This window comes from Solanum pennellii, chromosome 2 (assembly GCF_001406875.1).
Source record: "Solanum pennellii chromosome 2, SPENNV200".
In the NCBI taxonomy this organism is placed as follows: domain Eukaryota; kingdom Viridiplantae; phylum Streptophyta; class Magnoliopsida; order Solanales; family Solanaceae; genus Solanum; species Solanum pennellii.
This window is the reverse complement of record NC_028638.1, coordinates 55,259,413-55,278,113: the sequence shown is the minus strand read 5'-3', so window position 1 is coordinate 55,278,113 and position 18,701 is coordinate 55,259,413. Positions and strand designations below refer to the sequence as shown.

Sequence of the window (18,701 nt, the reverse complement as noted above, 5' to 3'; positions counted from 1 at the left end):
TTCAATCAAAAATAAATCTTCTAGGATTTTTCTTATTTTAGTTGAATTTAAGTTTGAGATCTCGTTAGCTCTCTATCCTTTATCAAACCAATGAGTGTTATTTGTAGTGTTTCTCTTTTAGCCTTTACTTAAAAGAACATTAATTAAGAATTGTTATTTGTATTTATATCCTAAAATATATAACTATATCTTTTCTAAAAACAAATTTACCACTAGTCAAAATGTTTAGTCATTAAAGTAATTTTTACAATGGCATATAATTTTGGAAGGGGTAGTAATACTCTATTTTATTTTATTTTCGTTTTAATTTTATTCATTGACTACCAAAACTTGGAAAACGCAACAAAACAATTGTTTTGGTATAAATCTCTATATATTCTTACTTTCTTTGTGCGGTAATTGATTTCATACATCAAACTATTGATATTTTTATAATTCCTTCTTGAATTTTTAGCTTGTCGCATAGGATCCGCTTAAATGATTTATAATTTGTGTATGGTTAATGCACGAGATTGTGTCAAAGATTGTAGCAATTACGAGTTATCCTACATTTTAAAAAAATAATAATTTATACAAATCTAATACGAACACAAATAATGAGCAGATCAGCCACTTTTATATGTGGGTTCATTTCAGAATCTTTTTTTTTTAATAAAGATAAGTGTTAAAGTCGTAAATATTAATATGAGTGATTTAATAACTACTCTCTACGTCTCATATTAGATGGACGTATTACTAAAAATATTTATCTCGTTTTTTCATTTTACACTTACAATTAATACTCCCTATTAGAGGTGTCAAAAATGAACCAAAACATAGGTAACCCGCCCAATCACGTAAAATATTAAGGGTTCGACTCAAAATAATTTGAATTGGATTTAATCTTAAGTCATTCAAGCCTAACCCATTTTAGCCCAATTCAATTTTCAATTTCAACCCGTTTTAAAATTATTTACTAAGTTATGTTCCTATATTAAATGTATAAATTATCATCTATTTAACATTTTTTAAGATTTATCTATCAATTTATCACTTTTTTAAAAGAAAAATCTTGAGCTGAAATTTGCATTGTGATTATAAAAGTTAAATATAACTTTTTAAAAATTATTACGATTAATCGAATCAAATTGGGCGGTTCAAGTCCCGACCCATTTGAGCCCAAAATAAACTTGGGTGGGTCAAGACCCAACCCGATTTTTATTCAACCTATTTTGATATCTCCAATTTCAACCCAAACCGCCTATTTGACAGTCCTACTCCCTATGTCCATTTTATCTATCATATTATATTTTTCGAAATTCAATTTTATTAATTTTCAAAATTAAATCATATAACATTAATTTAATATTTTAAATAAAAATTTTTGACATTAAAAAACTATATGAAAAATATTATAAATTGCCATTTTTTGCATGTCAATATTATAAAAAATATATTATAAAATGTTAGTCAATATCTTATTATTTGACTCTAAACAAAAATCTATAAACAAATAAAAGTGAATGAAAAAATATGACCTCTGAAAGTTTAAATGCACATTCATAATCTATTTTTTCAAGAAGTTGATTAATACTATATCCATTCCTTTTTACTTGTTTCTTTTTTTTCTTTAAAGGATGGCAAAGCCATCAATTATATAAAACAAGACAGGTTATAATATGACACAGTAGATCAAAAGTGTCTACTGGCCCAAAGGCTCAAAACTAGCCCAAAACAAAATAAAATAAAAAGGAAATGATAAGAAAAAATAATATTTTTTACTTGTCATTTATTACAAATAAAAAAAATATTTTTTTATCTATTATACCCTCATTTTATTTAGAGAATTAATATTAAAGTATTTCACACACTTCAAGAAAAGAAGATCAAAACATAAATTAGGCTTAACTTTTCATTTTCACGCTTATTAATTAGTATATCAAATTTTTAATTAAAATAATTAAACATTAATTAAATAACTAATTTGAAAGATTATTCTAAAAATAGTCATGAAAATTAAACAGTTAAGTTAATTAGAAAATAAAAAATGTCTTTCAATTAATTTAAAATGGAGAAAGTACGTATAATTTTTTTAATACGTATATCAAGTCAATATACAAGAGACAGAGAATACATTAACAAATGACAAAATAGTAAAATTAATTAATCTATTAATGATTACTTGATCATAGTATAAAATAAAAATGTTCATCTAAATACAGGGGAGAGGGAGTACTTTTTAAATAAAATAATTCAATACTCTATAATAAAAAAAATTAGAAAAGGAAAAGGGCAATGCATAAAGACCTAATAAACTGCTGTGTTTCCAATTTGAAAATATTATAATTTTACACACAAAAGGAATAAACGGATTTAAAAAGTTGGTAATAGAATAGAAGGAGGAGAAGCACATTATATTGACCATTTGGTCGGTGCTTTTCCTCCAAGAAACTTCTCCGATTACTCTCCATTTGCAAAATTTAACGACTTGCCTTCTTTCATATAAGCCGAGTTAGGGTTTTGAACAGTTGTATTTTTTTTAATGGAGGTTGCTGGATCTACAAGGAAGCCATTTCAACAAACCGAGATTAACTGGGACAAGTAAGCTTTTCTTTATTGGTAATTTTGATGTTTTTTTTCTTCCGCATCCTAATGATGGAATGATTATGTGTTTTAATTATGTAAAATGATGATGGGTGTTGCAAGTTGTTATTAATACGTGTTTGATTGAATATGGAAATTGATATTCGTTTCCAATAATTTAGGGTTAAGAATATAATTAATTTCAAGATTGCGCCTGGGTTGGGTTGAAAATTAGCAAAGGTTTCCATTTGGGACGACTCATAGTATTGCTGAGGATGAAATTTCATCTTCGAAAGTGATTTAGTTTAAAATGGGAGTTAATTGTGAGTGGATATTGCAAAATTATTTTCCGGCTAAACCAGAGGGAGGGAGACTATATAATACTTTGTTTATACACAATCCTTTACTATAAAAGTGACTTGCCTGAGGCTTAAACTGTATTCAATATAGATACTTATTTTACATATTTATTTAGTAGACAAAAGGTTCACCAAGACGCTGAAAATATCAGCAGAATGGAGAGTTTTCAGGTTCTATCTCAGGTGGATTTCATGCCTCCAAAGTCCTGTTATCTTTAACATAGATTCAAGTTTCTCTATCTTATAGGATAATTATTTAACTGTCAAGTAGGATCCGTTTGTGCTGCAGCTTAATCTTTTAATGATGTAGTGGCCTGAAGGGATAATTTCTTTGCTTGTATGGAGGGTTCCTTCTTTTTGTTTTATCTCTCTTTTTAAGTTTTCTTTTTAAACTTCATGCTTTTCTTATATCTTCCACCTCTGATGCAGGCTTGATAAGACTAGGTTCTATGTCGTAGGAGCTGGGATATTTACAGGGCTTACTGTTGCACTATACCCCATTTCTGTCATCAAGACTAGAATGCAGGTGGCAACCAATAATGCTGCAAAAGAGAGTGCATTTTCTGTTGTCAGGGGCCTAGTGCGAAATGATGGCATTCCCGGTTTATATAGAGGATTTGGAACTGTCATTACAGGGGCGGTTCCTGCCAGAATTATATTTCTCACAGCACTAGAGACCACTAAGGTGACTGCATTTAAGATGGTGGAACCGTTCAAGCTATCAGAACCTGTACAGGCAGCTATAGCAAATGGTGTTGCTGGCATGCTGGCGTCTCTTTGTTCACAATCCGTCTTTGTTCCAATTGACATAGTATGGCCTTTCTCTGCTCATTCTTTTTTTTAATAATAGTGGCATAATGACTTGGATAAGTGGACTGTGAATTGGACATGTTTTATTCTCTAGAAATCCACTTATAGCTAGATTAACTATCTGACTTAATCTGGCGAATATTTCTTAAATTATCAGATTGCTCTTTGTTCTTTTTTATCATTTACTCGAATTTGCATTAGAATACTACTACACTTAGCTAAATTGAGCGTAGCAATGTGATTATTTAAGTTGTGTTCCAAAGGTTTATGCTCTTCCCTATTTTATTGTTACTACCCTACATCCTACTGCAGCCAGCCACAATTTGTGGATGAGTTTTTTCAAGTTTTGAAATTAATTTCATGAAATTTGATGAAAAAGGTTAGTCAAAGGTTAATGGTGCAAGGATACTCAGGACATGCAAGCTACAACGGAGGCTTGGATGTTGCTCGCAAAGTTCTGAAGTCAGAAGGTATACGTGGACTATATAGAGGATTCAGTCTGTCTGTTCTAACATACTCCCCATCCAGTGCTGTATGGTGGGCAAGTTATGGTTCGAGCCAGCGCTTCATATGGAGGTTAGATGATAGTGCTGATCTTTCAAAATTCTTAAGAGTGGACTTTGTCCCTTTTTTCCCATTCTCTTTCTTGTTATACCCTTGAATTGGGTTGCATCGTCAAGTATTGTTGTTCTACAGATTTCTATCGGGTAATCCTTTTGTGACTTTATCAATTGCTTGTGTTGTCTATCAGTAAGCTCTTGGATAATGGAACTGAGCATGGTGGGCCTGCTCCCAGCCAGGGGAAAATAGTGTCAGTTCAAGCTGCTGGTGGGATCATTGCCGGTGCTACTGCATCTTGCATAACAACTCCATTGGACACCATTAAAACTAGGTTGCAGGTATTACTTTTGGTTTCTGTTATGAACTCTGTTGCTTGTATCTTTCTTCAAAATAGCTACTGCTTTTTATGCATTTTACAAAATTTTCGTATTGTTTACGCTTGATTATATTCATGTGCCCGTCTTGGATGCTTTTCTTTTTTTCCTTGTATGTTTACTTGGATGGTTGTTCCCCTCTTTCGTGTTCTATGAAGTCTTGTGCTGCTCGGACTCTTCAAAAATGCCGTTGTGTGCGTGTTGGGTCCTCCTAAAGTAGTGGATTTTTGGATGGTCCGGCAAGAGTGCGGTAGCGTTTTAGAGAGTCCGAGCAACATACTACTTGCAACTATACCATGAACTTTGGTAGCTGCTCCTTTATAGATGGTTTAGGTGTTCATTTTGTTTTCTATGTGCAAATTGGTTGCGCACAATTGTGCATTAGTAGCTGCTTTTTTTATCTGTATAGGGTTTTTGATATTCTGTTTTCCTTTGGTGGTCAGATACATAACTGTTAGTGTTGACAAACAATTTCTATTAAAACTCTAGCCTAGTTTGTTGTCTTGCATGTCGTGTAATTAGTCTCAGCTTCGAGTCTTGTTATTTAAGGACCTTCTTTTTCATGCATTACAGGTGATGGGACACGATAAGAGACCTAGTGCAGGGCAAGTAGTTAAGCAGCTAATTGCTGAGGATGGTTGGACAGGATTTTACAGGGGATTAGGTCCAAGATTTGTCAGCATGTCAGCGTGGGGAACCTCCATGATACTTGCCTATGAATATCTCAGTAGGGTCTTTAACCTCTTCTTCTCTTTCTTTTACTTTTAACTACTTCATGAGCAACATGTCATAATATTTGGAAGTCCCAAGTGTCATCTTTGAAACCTATCATGGTGCTGTTATTAATGTGTTCAATTGAATCAAACTGGTAGGTCTTCCACTTGATTTTAATCAGTAATCTTGGCTTCTTACGTGATTCTTTATCAAGTTTATATGGGACCTTTGTATTCACGGTATTCTGATTTTGTGATTGATCTTGTTATGTCTCAAGTCGCTAGCTATTATAACGATTACATTTACCTATAAAAGCGAGGCTTTCCTGTTCTTAATATTTCATTGTGAGTTTTATCAGAAGCCGTAACCAATCTGTTTACTTACAGATTCTGTGTCTATAAATCTGGTTAGTTATAAAGAGGTGTATGTCTGCTCTACTAGACTTCACTTGATGCAAGCTGTTTTGCCTGAATCGGACATTCACAAGTATATCTTTTGTAGCATAGTGAGCAAACAATAAAATCCATTTGGTACTCAATTTGTGACAAATAACTTCAGCATATTCGTAAAGGAGATAAGCTCCACTGGTCTAGTTCTTGATTCTAGTAAAAAAGTAACTTCTACTTATGCTCTGTTTATGACAATATGATTTCCAATTAAAAAAGAGAAAGAGCTCTGTTGTTAAAATTCTCAAGTGTTATGCTTTCAGGTTAAGGAAATAACTTAGATGGAATACGCTACTTCTACACTATTTTCCTAACATGAAGATATGAAAGTTTCTTTAATAATTTTTCCTGAAACTTGATTTTTTTTTGTTGGCAGAGCGCTTGTGTGCAGTAAACGAATAGATTGATGAAAGCTAGCTGCCAGACGACTCTTGCGGTAGGGTTTTTATACTACTGACATACAGTATTTGAGAGCTGGAGATAACAAGACCGCGGCTGATTAGCTGTCTGTATACAAATGACACTATGACTGTTATATGAGTTGACTTGGAATCCAAGTACCTGGCCAAAATACAATTAATTTTTCTTAGGGATTTCTTAGAATATTCTTAAATGATTTTTGCCAGATAAATGCTACATTCATTGGTTGTAGTGAGTCGCTACAAGGAGGACGAAGGGCGTATCTTTGAATAATTTTTGCCAGATAATAAATGTAAAATGTAATATTCATTCATACAAGAATAGATAAATGCTTGATCAACTTCATTTTTCAAGCCTCTATATTCGTTGATTTGATTTCTTTCCAAAAATTTACATCCTCCTGTTTATATTTTGTCTCTGTGTCCAGAATTGATATTTTGTCAATCCATGTAATTGATATTTTTTTTAACTAGTAATTTACATACTTTAGTTAGTAATGCAAATAGATTGTAGTTGCCATGACATTTTATTCCATCAAAGAGGAGCATCACCTGTTTTGTATAAGTGGACACAAGGAGTTCCATGAGCCAAAAGAATGATAACTAACAGTCTCATTAACTGATCATGAAAACTTACTAAGTTAAACACTCTTAATTGTCTGCAGATCTTGTCACCAGTGGACCACTGGTAAAACATTTTGGACATCATGATTCTTGGGCATATTTCAATCGCTTTTAACATCGGTTCACACTTCGGTTATATTACCATCAGAAAACTGAATAGAGAAGATTCAAATCAATGTAAAGGTTGCCTGCATTGCACAAATATTGGAGTTGCAAACGCTCAGCCAGCCAATTCATCATTGAGATGATTTCACGGGCCATAAAGTTCCAAAAAAACAAAGACCAGTTACTATTTGAGTAAATTGACCAACAAAACATCAATGCTCCTACATCACATTATGAAGCAACTAGCAGGCTGTCTTTTTAGCTGAATTACATTTAAAATGGCTTAAGAATCTATTTTACTCTATATTACACTCTCAAAACTCTTCACTAGCTAGGAAAATATGAAATGGAAAAGGAATGGAATAGTGTGTTGATCTCACTCTTAGTCCTTTATTGTAGAAGGGGAGGTAAACCAAACAGCCTGTATCAATTGTGCCCAATAAATTTACTTTTCTCCAAAGCTGCCAATACAAATGAGCTAGTGTGCATCAAACTATGGACCATGAAGGGAGATCTATAAAGGGCCATATGGTTATTCTCCGAATTGTGCATCTCAAATAACTTGATCTTCATCATCATCATCTTCGTCATCATCATGGTTTACCTTGGCATATTCCTCAAGTGATGATGCTGTATTCAGTAGTTCACCATCTTCGTCATCATCACGGTTTACCTTGGCATATTCCTCAAGTGATGATGCTGTATTCAGTTCACCAACATTCATGTCATCTTGAGTTAGGTTTTTCTCTGAACTCTGTGACTTCCCTTTGTTCATCTGTTGCATAGACATAAGATGCACGCTAAGAATCTCAGAAACATCATGAAAGCAACATAGTAAGGCAACAGACGCCAATGTGATGGAACTGCAGCAAAGCAAGATACTTTTATACTACTTAGCACAGTAGAAATCACAAATGGTAAGGGGGAAATGAACGAGTATTTACAACCTTGGTAATACATAAAGAAGATGGGAACTTTAAAAAGAAAAAAAGAGGAGGATGTCATGTGGGCTTATGCTATCAAATGGTACAATTAGATAGTAAATAAATATGAGTACGTGAAAAGTAAATCAACTGTCCCCCTCCCATTCATCGAACCAACCAATCGTTACATATAGAATTCACTTCTCAAAATCCATTTCATGGCTCATGCAGACATACTCTTTAATGGGTATTATGCAATTAAAAGTAGCCAGCAGGAAAACATTCTGCACAGTGACTACTGGTGTCTGCCGCATGTTCTCTTCAATTATTGGGATCAGTTGGATACTACCTCAGAGTATCAAGGAAGCAGTTGAATATTAGCGCTTTTGGACAGTCAAAAGGGCCATCAGGACAATTCTCCCAGCTAGCATATTCTGGTGTATTTTTACAGGAACTTCAGATGTTTTGATGGCATTTCAGATCCTATATACCCTTGAAAGCTAGATGTCTGCTGATACGTTTTAGTTGGAGTAATCTCTATTGAAATTATGTTATTCTCTTTCTAGACTTCATTGGCTAACTGTGCCTGGCTAAACTACCATTTTTCATTTTTCAGTTAGATTCCAGTGTGTAGTATAAAAATGCTGTATTAGGAGCTAACATCCCATCTTTTTTACTTTTTGCATCTTCTTGATGCTAAGAGAACATCTTACTTAGTCAAAAAACATTGTGTTCAGATTTAAAAACCAATTTCGAGCATAACTACTACTCCATATGTACACATAAGCAGGCAATTTAACATCCAGAGAACAAAAATATGCTTATGCGTACAGACTATAAATGCACTAACACTCTTCCAACTATTTTCAATCCACTCCAGGAGAAACAAATAGAAGAGAATCGGGTAGATCCAAAAAAGGTAAGAATGAAAATGACCATTAACTGTCACCTACATCATTTGTATTTGCAAGAACAAGGTGACGCACAATTGACATGTTAAAGTTGTCTTTCATCTGACATAAAATATTTGAGAGAAGGGCATTTGTGAGGATTACATGTTAAAGTTGTCTTTTACCTTCTCCTTTCAGTTTGTTTAACTGGTTTTGACTTGGCGTGGAGTATAAGAATGTGGAACTAAACATATGTAGAATGTACCAAATTAACGATAGCCCATGTGCACACAAGTTGCTCAAGCACCATTGTTATTAAGAAAAAAGAAGAACAGACAACTGAGCTAGTCTAGTAACTAGAACAACTGATAATTGTTTGTCTAACACACAGAGCGTGAATTTGGTTTTTCTATCTAATCATAAATATTTTCTTATTGAATAGTAATTGCCATTGCGGGTTGAGATTGGGGTGGGGGCTAGCTGGGAACAAGGACAAGACAGGTCTCCCATACAACATTTTTCATAAAGTTAATTCAGCAGAAAGTTCTCTTACAGCACGTAGAAGTGACCGCCTATCCCGTTCTCGAGCATTCTTGATAGCCTGTAACCAACAATAGCACATTAGATTCATAGGTTGACAAATGACCCGCTGATCATATAGATGACAGAAAAGCATAACAATAAGGCTATGAGAACAAACCTCCTCAAGAGCTTTTTTCTCAGCCTCTACTTCTGAAACATCTCTATGAGAAAACATAAAATAAAGCACATGAGATGTCTTCCACAAACAATTTTCATCATTTAATTTGAAGCAAAATAGAGATTTAATAAATCGAGAAGGGAAGGGGAAAAAGGAAGAATCTTTAAACCTTCCAACCACTTGACCAACACGACAGGAACACTTGGCACATACTTTATGCTCCTTTGCACAGCCTGTGATTTTACAAATAAATGCAAAAACATCAAACCAAAACTACACAGATTTCAATAAGGCATTGAGGGATTTCATCATGTTGTAACAAAAACAACTTCGCCTCAATCCCAAAATAAGTTGGGGTGGCTATATGAATCCTCATTTTACCATTTAAGTTCATATCATATTATTTCACTATACTGTAACAAATACATATAAAATAAAATAAATCATATGCAAAAGAAGTCAAAACTAACCATTGCAGAGATTGTGGTAAGCTTGACGCACGTTTCTTTTCGAACACTTCTGACTATCAGAATTATGAGGAAAAAAAAAACAGGAGCATATGTCAGTGTACCGTGGTTCACTAATTTCAATGAAGATAGTATAACTATGTACTGTGGAAATTTTAACCAGCTATATATGCGTTTCGCTAAGCTCGAACATTTTTATCTTCTACAGATTATCCTTAAAACAAACAGATAAAAATGTTGATGACCAATTCAACCAAAATAATATAAAATAGAGAAGTAGAAGTTTACCACTTCGCAGGTTCAGTAATGGCTTTGTATTTTCCATACTTTCGCTTCCAATCAATTTGATCTCTACAACGAAGACATACTCCTGTTATTTCAGAGAGAGGCCTAAATTTTCCACCCACTTCCTGCAAATAAAAGCAACACCAACAATCAATTCGTTCAGACCACAAAAATAGTGGTTGGTCGCCGGAGAATGAAAGTAGACGTACCGTTTCATTGATTTTGATACCGGCGTTAGGTTTCCAGGCGACTTTGTTCTGATGCTTCGGCGGCCCTTTCCTTACGCCGCTCATCTTTTTCTCTTCTAAAAGATTTTAAACTCTCTTCAATGTCTAGTTTTCTTTGATGCAACTAAAAAGAAATATTGACTGCACTGTGGGATCGAATTTATTGGGCAATATGACGTGATTTATTTTCTTGGCTAATTTTGGATGTAGCCCATGAACTTGCGTATCAAAAGACGGCCCAAAATACATGTACGGTTTGCTCTTTAAATAAATTATTTTTTAATTTTGGAGAAACTAATAGTATACCCCCATAAAATCAGAATAATTATAAATGTATATCCATTTAGTCATACCCCACTAAATAATTACATTATATATCTCAAACTAATTTTGCTTAAATGATGCTAAATCATAATCATATACAATATAAATGTCATTAAAGATGATTTTGTTTAATTTAAACTAAATCAATATATACAGTAACAGTTGAACTAAAATAAATTTAGAAAAATCACGTGAGAAGGATAAATAATACCACGTGGATTTTTTTTTTAATAAAAAAAAGTTAATTTAAGCTTCCATTAGAGAAAAAGGATATTCATTTGTGTGACAATTTGGGTATATATGAGCCACTTTCAAAATGAGGGTATATCATCTCTAAATGATAAAATTAAAAAGGTATATTAGACCCTTTTTCTCATTAAAATAAAATAGAACAAAAAAATAATATATTTTTCACTTTTTCCTTAAAAATTGTGAAGTAGGTATATCGACAAAGATCTACTTGCTTCAGTCCCAGTCCCATCTCAGTCTTATATAATAAGAGAATATACTTTCAAATATTCGCTATATTATTTCAAATGGTGGATTGAGTTGATCAAATTGTACATGCATATTAAAATGAAATGTATAATAAATACTTTCTAAATATTATGTATATTGAAGTTAATTGAATTAGAACAAGATAAAAGTAAGTTCATAATCTTAACTTGCAAAATTCTTACTTGAGTTTTGAATTCATTGTTTATTTTCTTATACTCCAGTTCATTTGAATATCTAATTGAACTTTTTCTCATTAAAATATTTGAAAAGAAACTTTACAAAAAATAATAAAATATTGCGAAAGAAAGACATTAGCACCCCAAGACCATGGGCGGACCTACAGTGGTTCAAGTGGATTCATATGAACCCACTTCGTTGAATAGTTAAATTTTAAAATTTTATATCTATATACTAACTTTTGACCCTATTAACGCGAGTCTGAAGCTAAGCCGAATGGTTGAGGGGGTTTAATTTTTCCAGCTAATCCGAGATCAAATCCCCGTTTGCCTTTTTTATTTTTAATTCGTTTTAAAAATGATGAATTAAAACTTGAAAATTTTCAAGAAGTTTAAATGATGGTATAATAGGAAAAAAAATTGTCATTTCTTGATTTGTCAAAATGAACAAGTAAATAAGGACAACTAAAAGAGCAAATATGGACAAGTAAATAGGGACAAATGAAGTATAAAAAGTAGAACAACTTTTTACTTTTGCATTTAAAAGTCCAATTGTCGATAATTTTTGTCCTTTTTGTTTTTAGTTTATTTATTAAAAAACAACTCAACTAATGAGTGTATATGACTAAATTCTTAGTTGATTCAATTAACAAAGATTAATTGATTATATACCATTCTTATGTACTTTGATTTATTTAAAATTAAATATTCAATGTTTATAGTATAAAAGATATTTGAATGTTGTTTCAAAAAATAAATTTTAGATTAGTTAGATGCGTTTTAAAAAATAAAAAGAAAAGAAAAAAGGTAAAAAATCAATAATCTATAAATATAAAAATATAATAATTAAAGTATGAGAAATAAATATTTCTATTTTCTTGTCCAGGATCGGTGAATAGTAGTTAATCTCTATTTTTTAAGTGGTCTTCAAGGAGGAGTTGAGGGGAGATGTCATGAAGTTAATTTCCATACTTTCGACCTCTCAATCTAATATATCACTGCATAGCTTCTAAAATTATTTCATTTTTTAGTAAATTTTAATTTTAAAGCTGATTTTTTTTCTTCTATTGAGTTGTATCAAGTGTTGTTTCATTTGTACTAAAGAAAATTTGTTTGCTTTTTTTATTCTTATAACTTTTCATAATAATTTCTTCTTCTTCCATTAATTCATCAGACTTTCAATAAAGATTTTTTTTGAGTTGTTTATTTTATTCATTTGTTATTGATAAAGTATGCCTGCTTCATCACATTTGGATTTAAGTTGCGTTTCAGTTGCACTGAACTGTATTTTTTTTTAATTCTTTGGGTTATTCTCTTTGGAATTTGGATCATTCTTTCTTAAAGTTTGACCTGACTTTAAACGCTAACAAAAATGATAAGGAGAAAAAATATTTACTTTTGCATGCTTATTAACCAATAAGATGAGATGTTTGAGTCATTTAATTGGCAATAAGTTATTTCACTATAATTAATCTTGTGATAAGTTATCCCATCATATATGAGAAATAACTTATTCTATTGTGAAAGTATAAATAGGAATAAACAATTTTAAGACAGTCTAATACCTACAATTAACTTGCATTTTGCTGGAGGTATAATTATACTCCAGGCTCTAGTCCCACTTCTCTCGGGTGAGAAAATTATTTATTTTATATTAAAGTAAAAAAGATCTTCGCCAAAAAAATGAATTTTGGATCAAAGTAGGTCATTGTTAAAATTAATTTATCAAGATAGTATATTTTTGTTAAAATTTTATTAAACTAGTATAAACGTAATTCTTAGTAAAGTTTTAGGTAATATTTTATTCAAGAAAATTCAATAACAAAAAGACAAAATTCTGATAGAGTAAATAGCCATAAAATTTTATTGTCAGTAACGTTTTATAATTTCTTACTCTAAAACATGTTTTATAGCTAAAATGTGACTCACAGAATGTTTCTTTGTGAAGCTTGTCTCGTATCATTTCAATTTCAAAATTTGTGAATAAATTATATGAGAGACCTTCTTCTAGCCTAAGTAACCATCCCTTCCAAATATTTTAATATTAGACTATCAAGTATCAATAAAGAAGCTATGGAATTGATATTGATGCAATAAGTAAGCAAAATAACTATTTAAAAAAGGAATTAATTGATATAGTAGAAATCCCTTCTTACTCTCTTTTTTCTTACAAAAGTATTATATATATAATGAAGCATGTACTAGATTGAATTTTAATTTTTAATCATTTTAGAGAAACGTTTCACAGTGAGTCACATTTTAGCTCTAAAAAGTGTCTCAGAGTAACGAAATATAAAACGTTACTAATAATAACGTTTTATGTCTCTATATTACCTAAAACGTTACTGAAAATAACGTTTATACCAATTTTGTAGAACTTTAAAAAATTGTACATTATTATTTTGATAATAACTTACTTTTCATCAAAACTTCAAAAAAAAAAGAATATATAAAATAGTACGTTCTCTTACCACATTAACTTTTTAATTTCTTCTTGATAATTTTGTGACTAAGTTGGGATACCTCCAATTCTTATTTGTATGAATTCCTGTAAGTTGTCTTTTATAAGTTTGACCTGTAAAAAAATGATACCAAGAGTTGGAGCTTAAACCTGAAAAGCCCTCATATATTTCATCGACCTAACGGATTTACAATCTCAGAGAAAATGGCAACATTGTTTAATTTGGCACTCCTACTGATGGTCATGGATGTACCATTAACTTCACTTATCTCATGATCATCATTAATAATCAATGGAATAGAAGGGTATACGTATCCATCCACCTCAGTATCTGCACCCTCTTGGAGCTGTAATGCAAATTCTAAACTTCTTACAATGTCACCCATTGATGGGCTTTCAACCCCTTGTTCCCTCAAACAGTGATATGCCAATTCTGCAAACTTGCTTAAACATTCTGTGGCTATTTGTCCTTTCAAGTTTGGATCAATTATTGCTTCAACATTTCTTTTTTCACAACTCCCACAAGCCCATTCAGCCAAATTCACTTGCCCAATTGGCAAGTTTGGATTTATTGCTGGCCTACCACATAACACTTCAAACAGAACCACCCCAAAAGAATAAACATCTGATTTTACTGTCAATTGTTGGCGCTTGTAGTATTCAGGATCTATGTACCCAAAACTTCCTTTCACTGCAGTGCTAACATGGGTAGTATCTGTCCCACCTACTGAACCTATTTTGGACAACCCAAAATCAGACACCTTGGCAACCCATTTATCGTCCAATAGGATGTTAGTTGACTTGACATCACGGTGAATGATTGTGTGTTTGGTACCTATAGAAACAAAATCAACTTAATTTACTCAAAATCAAACTAATTGGATAGTAAATTGACATCAAATTACTATATTGAATCAAAAATGCAATTCGAACAAACAAAATCCAATTTGGGCAAATTGTATTCTGACCCAATAATGATATAGTAGTTACCTGAATGGAGGTAATATAATCCTTTAGCTGCACCAATGCAAATGTCAAGGCGCTTCTTCCATGGAAGAGGAGCATTGTTAGTATTGTACAAGTGATCACGGAGGGTTCCATTAGCCATGTAATCATAAACCAAGATCATCTCATTCTTATCATCACAATAACCAATTAAGGACACTAGATGTCGATGCCTTAGCTTTGATGATAACATCTCAATCTCTGTTTGGAACTCGCGAATCCCTTGCTTTGATGAAGGATTTGATCTCTTGACTGCAACTGTGATTGTACCATTGTCGAGGCACCCTTTGTAAACATTACCAAATCCTCCATATCCAATCACAAATTTTTCATCAAAATTGTCTGTTGCATTTTTTATCTCTGCTATTAAAAAGTGTCGGCACAGATCGGATGGTAGTGATGATGACTTGGGAACACTTGTACCAGAATCATTTTGTCGTCGTCGGGAAATTAAGAAACCCAGAATTGAGAAAACAACAATAGCGCTAGTCACACCTACGATGATAGCAAGAATGATATGCCATGATATTCTTTTCTTGTTGTTGTTGTTTGGGGGTGGTGGTGATTCAATCGAACCATCGAAGCGCAATTCAGGATATGGGACTGCCAGATTTCCATTTGGATCGCTCAATTTGAAAATTTCCAAGCCATTTAACATAGCAATATCATACACAGCTCTAGTTTTCATGTTAGGTCGCAATTCAAGCCACACTTTTTCCTTGCTTAGTCGGACATTTAGGTCTCTCACATACACCACGTAGTCTCTGTACGTTGGGATTCCCCTTCCACCACTCAGTCCAACTACATCAACTTGCTTTTCTGCCGTTTGGTTTCCAATGTATATGTCGAAAACCCTGTGTTTTGTTTCATTAACTTGGTGCTGATTCTGACAAAAATGGAGCCTGAAAAGATAATAGAAACCAGAATCTAGAGGGAATATCCAATCCAGGCTCTGGCTGTTATTGGCCATGGTCCTAGAGGTTGCATAAACTATCCTGGGCGCAACATAAGGCGGGGTTCCGGTAGTGTAATTGATGTTGGCATCAACAAAATGAGGAGTATGATAGCCTAATGCAACAACAAATTCCTCATCTGAATCCCATACACGATACATCCCTGTATCTTCCGTGCTAGCAACTGAATGTCCTCCCACGTTCAGCCTATACAAAGTTTCAAGAGCAGTGTAGTTATAGATGGGATAAGGATCATCCTGGCCCACCAATTTGATGTGATTATCTCCACTGATGTAAAGATTGGTGGGCATGGATACTATCTCAATCCCATTAACGAAAGCATAAGAGTTTGGTGAGGGAGAAAAGGTTATATAGAGTATCTGAGTCTCATTAACATTAATGACAAATTCTTTTCGAACAGCTTTACTAGAATTGCTACTTGCAGCGACTGTGTAGAAAGCGCTGAAGTTACTGAAGAGGGTAAAATGATTAGCAGTGACTGAAAAAAAAGATTCTGATTTCTCAAAGCCAGAGTAATCGGCGGGGTAAAAATAGAGACGGAGGAATTTGGCTCCAGGGGAAACACGAAAAGTATAGGTGAATTGAGATTTCATAATACGGGTGCTCATATAAGGAATTCTATTGACCGATGCATCTTGTTCAGAAGCTGTGGCTATTGTGGATATGTTTGAAAAGTTGATAGGTAGGAAATTTGGGTAGTGGGCATCTGTATACCATCGACGGCCATCGAAATCATCAATTGGGTCTGCTAATTTTGTGCCTTCCAATGCTAAGCCACAATTCAGCAAAAGATAGTCTCTGGCAGTGTAATCGTACTGTGGCGTGAGAGTCATAGTGACTGTCATTAGATGTAATAGGAGAGCAATGAATAACATGGCGTTGTTTCTCTGCTATTTGGTGTACAGATCAAGTCATTTCTGTTATTTCCTATTTTCTGTAATAAAAACTGACCTTCACCGAGACCATTTTGTTCAAGTTTACTTCAATTACCGAAACTATAGTAATGATAGGGAAAATGCATAAGTCTCTTCACGAATTATGTCTAAATTTTCAGAGACGCACTTATACTATACTAAAGTCTTATTATCTCCGAACTTATTTTATAAATAATTTTCTACCACTTTTCGACTTACATGGCACTATCATGTGGGTCCAACGCGTATTGACAATTTTCTCAATTATAATGCCACGTAGGTCAAAAATGAATAGAAAATTATTTATAAAATAAGTTCGAAGGGTAATACTGTCTTATTAAAGTACAAGTGTGTCTCTGAAATTTTTCCTAACCGATATAAAAATCTACTATTTATTATTATATGTGGCTATCACTAAACAAGGATACAAAGCAATACTGATCATCTTTGAATTTTTTTTTTTCCTTCATTATTCTAAGAGCATATTTGACATGGTTGTTAGTCGTCAAAAAATACTTATTTTGAGAAAATTAATATTTAATTAAAAAGTTAAAGTGTTTGGCAAATCTATAAATTGTTTATAAATGAAACCATAAGCAGTTTCTCTGACGGGTGGAAAGAAGATTAAAATTTCCGCAAACATAAAAGTTATTTTTTTCAAAACTAAAATATCTCTTTCCTATATATACATTTTACTAATGTATTTCTTATTAATTAGCATATCTCATGTTTATTAAGTTTATAATAAACTAATATTTGATTTTATGTTTGAATATTATTATTCAATATTTTATATTATTTTGCATAATTAAAAAAAAAGTAACAATAATATTTTCGCAACATTAGAAAAGAGAATAACAAGTAAAGATACTGTCCTCCAAAAAAAGGTATAATATTAAATGGAAATTTGAATATGTTAATTTTAAATTAATTTAATTATTAATAATAGGGATTTAAAATAGTTTCTTTTTATAAAATAATCTTAATATTAAAAGTATATGAACACTTATTTGACTCTAAAAAAAAAAATAATCAAATATAATTTGCTATAAAAAAAATTCTAATGAATTGGTCAAATATAAATTATTATTTTTTAAAAAATGCTTTTTAAAAAGTCGTTTAAAAAATTACGTGTAGAAATAAATAGTTTTTAAACCCATGGCAAACCTGCTCCATAGGCGGCCTAGTCAAAGAGTGACAGAGAAATTAAAGGTGCAAAGATTAGGAATTATTGCAAGTTAAAACATGGACCATAGGAAAATATATATATAAAAAGAAAAAGGAAACAATTAAATATAAAAGGTGAAGAAGACTTGGTAATTGGGGTCTATTTTTTTCCTGTCATGCAAACGATTTTTCTTACTATTTTCATATATATAGTCTTTATTATGTTCCATCTCAATAATTATATTGTATATTCCACTAGAGAGTAGGCCATATGAGTATAGACATACATAAAATAAAAGGTTATGGGTTATTTTCTTGGAAAATTTGGATGATTCTTTGTTAAATTTTGACTTGACTTGTCAACACTAAGGGGAAATGACAAGGAAATAAAAATTAAAGTATCTACTTTTGTATGTTTATTAAGCAATGATATGAATGGGCGGTGGAATGGGCGGGCTGGATCAAATGTGGGCGAGTTGAAAATGGATAAACATAAAATGGGTAATCATTCAATCCGTCCATATTTGATATGGGTAAAAATGGGTTAGGTAATAAATGAGTCGGGTAAAATATTAATTTGACTCATATTTGATGAATAAATAGTTCTTTACTTAAGAATTCAATATGGAGAAAATATTTTAGTCTTTTTTTTATATGAAATTTGTTGAAAATGCTTTACTTAGTTTTATTTTATTATAAAAGTAAAAAAAAAAAAA

The 18,701-nt window shown here is 32.2% G+C and overlaps 3 protein-coding genes across 3 annotated transcripts; 1 reads left to right on the top strand and 2 right to left on the bottom strand.

The window, feature by feature from the left end:
- The first annotated feature begins 2,317 nt into the window (after positions 1 to 2,317).
- Positions 2,318 to 6,606, top strand: LOC107008852 (solute carrier family 25 member 44). The gene is made up of 6 exons (XM_015208052.2): positions 2,318 to 2,580; positions 3,351 to 3,732; positions 4,111 to 4,307; positions 4,483 to 4,630; positions 5,240 to 5,393; positions 6,203 to 6,606. The coding sequence occupies exons 1-6, from the start codon at positions 2,522 to 2,524 to the stop codon at positions 6,226 to 6,228; spliced, it is 966 nt and encodes a 321-aa protein (XP_015063538.1). The 5' UTR covers positions 2,318 to 2,521; the 3' UTR covers positions 6,229 to 6,606.
- A 467-nt stretch (positions 6,607 to 7,073) lies between these two features.
- On the bottom strand, positions 7,074 to 10,609 carry LOC107008860. The gene is made up of 7 exons (XM_015208062.2): positions 10,449 to 10,609; positions 10,243 to 10,364; positions 9,958 to 10,010; positions 9,657 to 9,720; positions 9,488 to 9,530; positions 9,341 to 9,388; positions 7,074 to 7,749 (listed from the first exon to the last, which is right to left on the bottom strand). Exons 1-7 carry the CDS (start codon positions 10,530 to 10,532, stop codon positions 7,528 to 7,530), a joined length of 636 nt encoding a protein of 211 aa, XP_015063548.1. The 5' UTR covers positions 10,533 to 10,609; the 3' UTR covers positions 7,074 to 7,527.
- Positions 10,610 to 14,050: 3,441 nt separating this feature from the next.
- LOC107009040 (receptor-like protein kinase FERONIA) lies at positions 14,051 to 16,883 on the bottom strand. Its single transcript, XM_015208298.2, has 2 exons — positions 14,916 to 16,883; positions 14,051 to 14,760 (listed from the first exon to the last, which is right to left on the bottom strand). Exons 1-2 carry the CDS (start codon positions 16,777 to 16,779, stop codon positions 14,096 to 14,098), a joined length of 2,529 nt encoding a protein of 842 aa, XP_015063784.1. The 5' UTR covers positions 16,780 to 16,883; the 3' UTR covers positions 14,051 to 14,095.
- Between the last annotated feature and the right edge of the window lie 1,818 nt (positions 16,884 to 18,701).

Coding starts and splice junctions, on each gene's coding strand:
- LOC107008852 (XM_015208052.2), top strand. CDS start 2,522: ATGGAGGTTGCTGGATCTACAAGGAAGCCATTTCAACAAACCGAGATT. Junction 2,581..3,350: donor ACCGAGATTAACTGGGACAA/GTAAGCTTTTCT, acceptor CCTCTGATGCAG/GCTTGATAAGACTAGGTTCT. Junction 3,733..4,110: donor TCTTTGTTCCAATTGACATA/GTATGGCCTTTC, acceptor TTGATGAAAAAG/GTTAGTCAAAGGTTAATGGT.
- LOC107008860 (XM_015208062.2), bottom strand. CDS start 10,532: ATGAGCGGCGTAAGGAAAGGGCCGCCGAAGCATCAGAACAAAGTCGCC. Junction 10,365..10,448: donor GTATCAAAATCAATGAAACG/GTACGTCTACTT, acceptor TTTTATTTGCAG/GAAGTGGGTGGAAAATTTAG. Junction 9,531..9,656: donor GTTGGTCAAGTGGTTGGAAG/GTTTAAAGATTC, acceptor GTTTTCTCATAG/AGATGTTTCAGAAGTAGAGG.
- LOC107009040 (XM_015208298.2), bottom strand. CDS start 16,779: ATGTTATTCATTGCTCTCCTATTACATCTAATGACAGTCACTATGACT. Junction 14,761..14,915: donor ATTATATTACCTCCATTCAG/GTAACTACTATA, acceptor TTGTTTCTATAG/GTACCAAACACACAATCATT.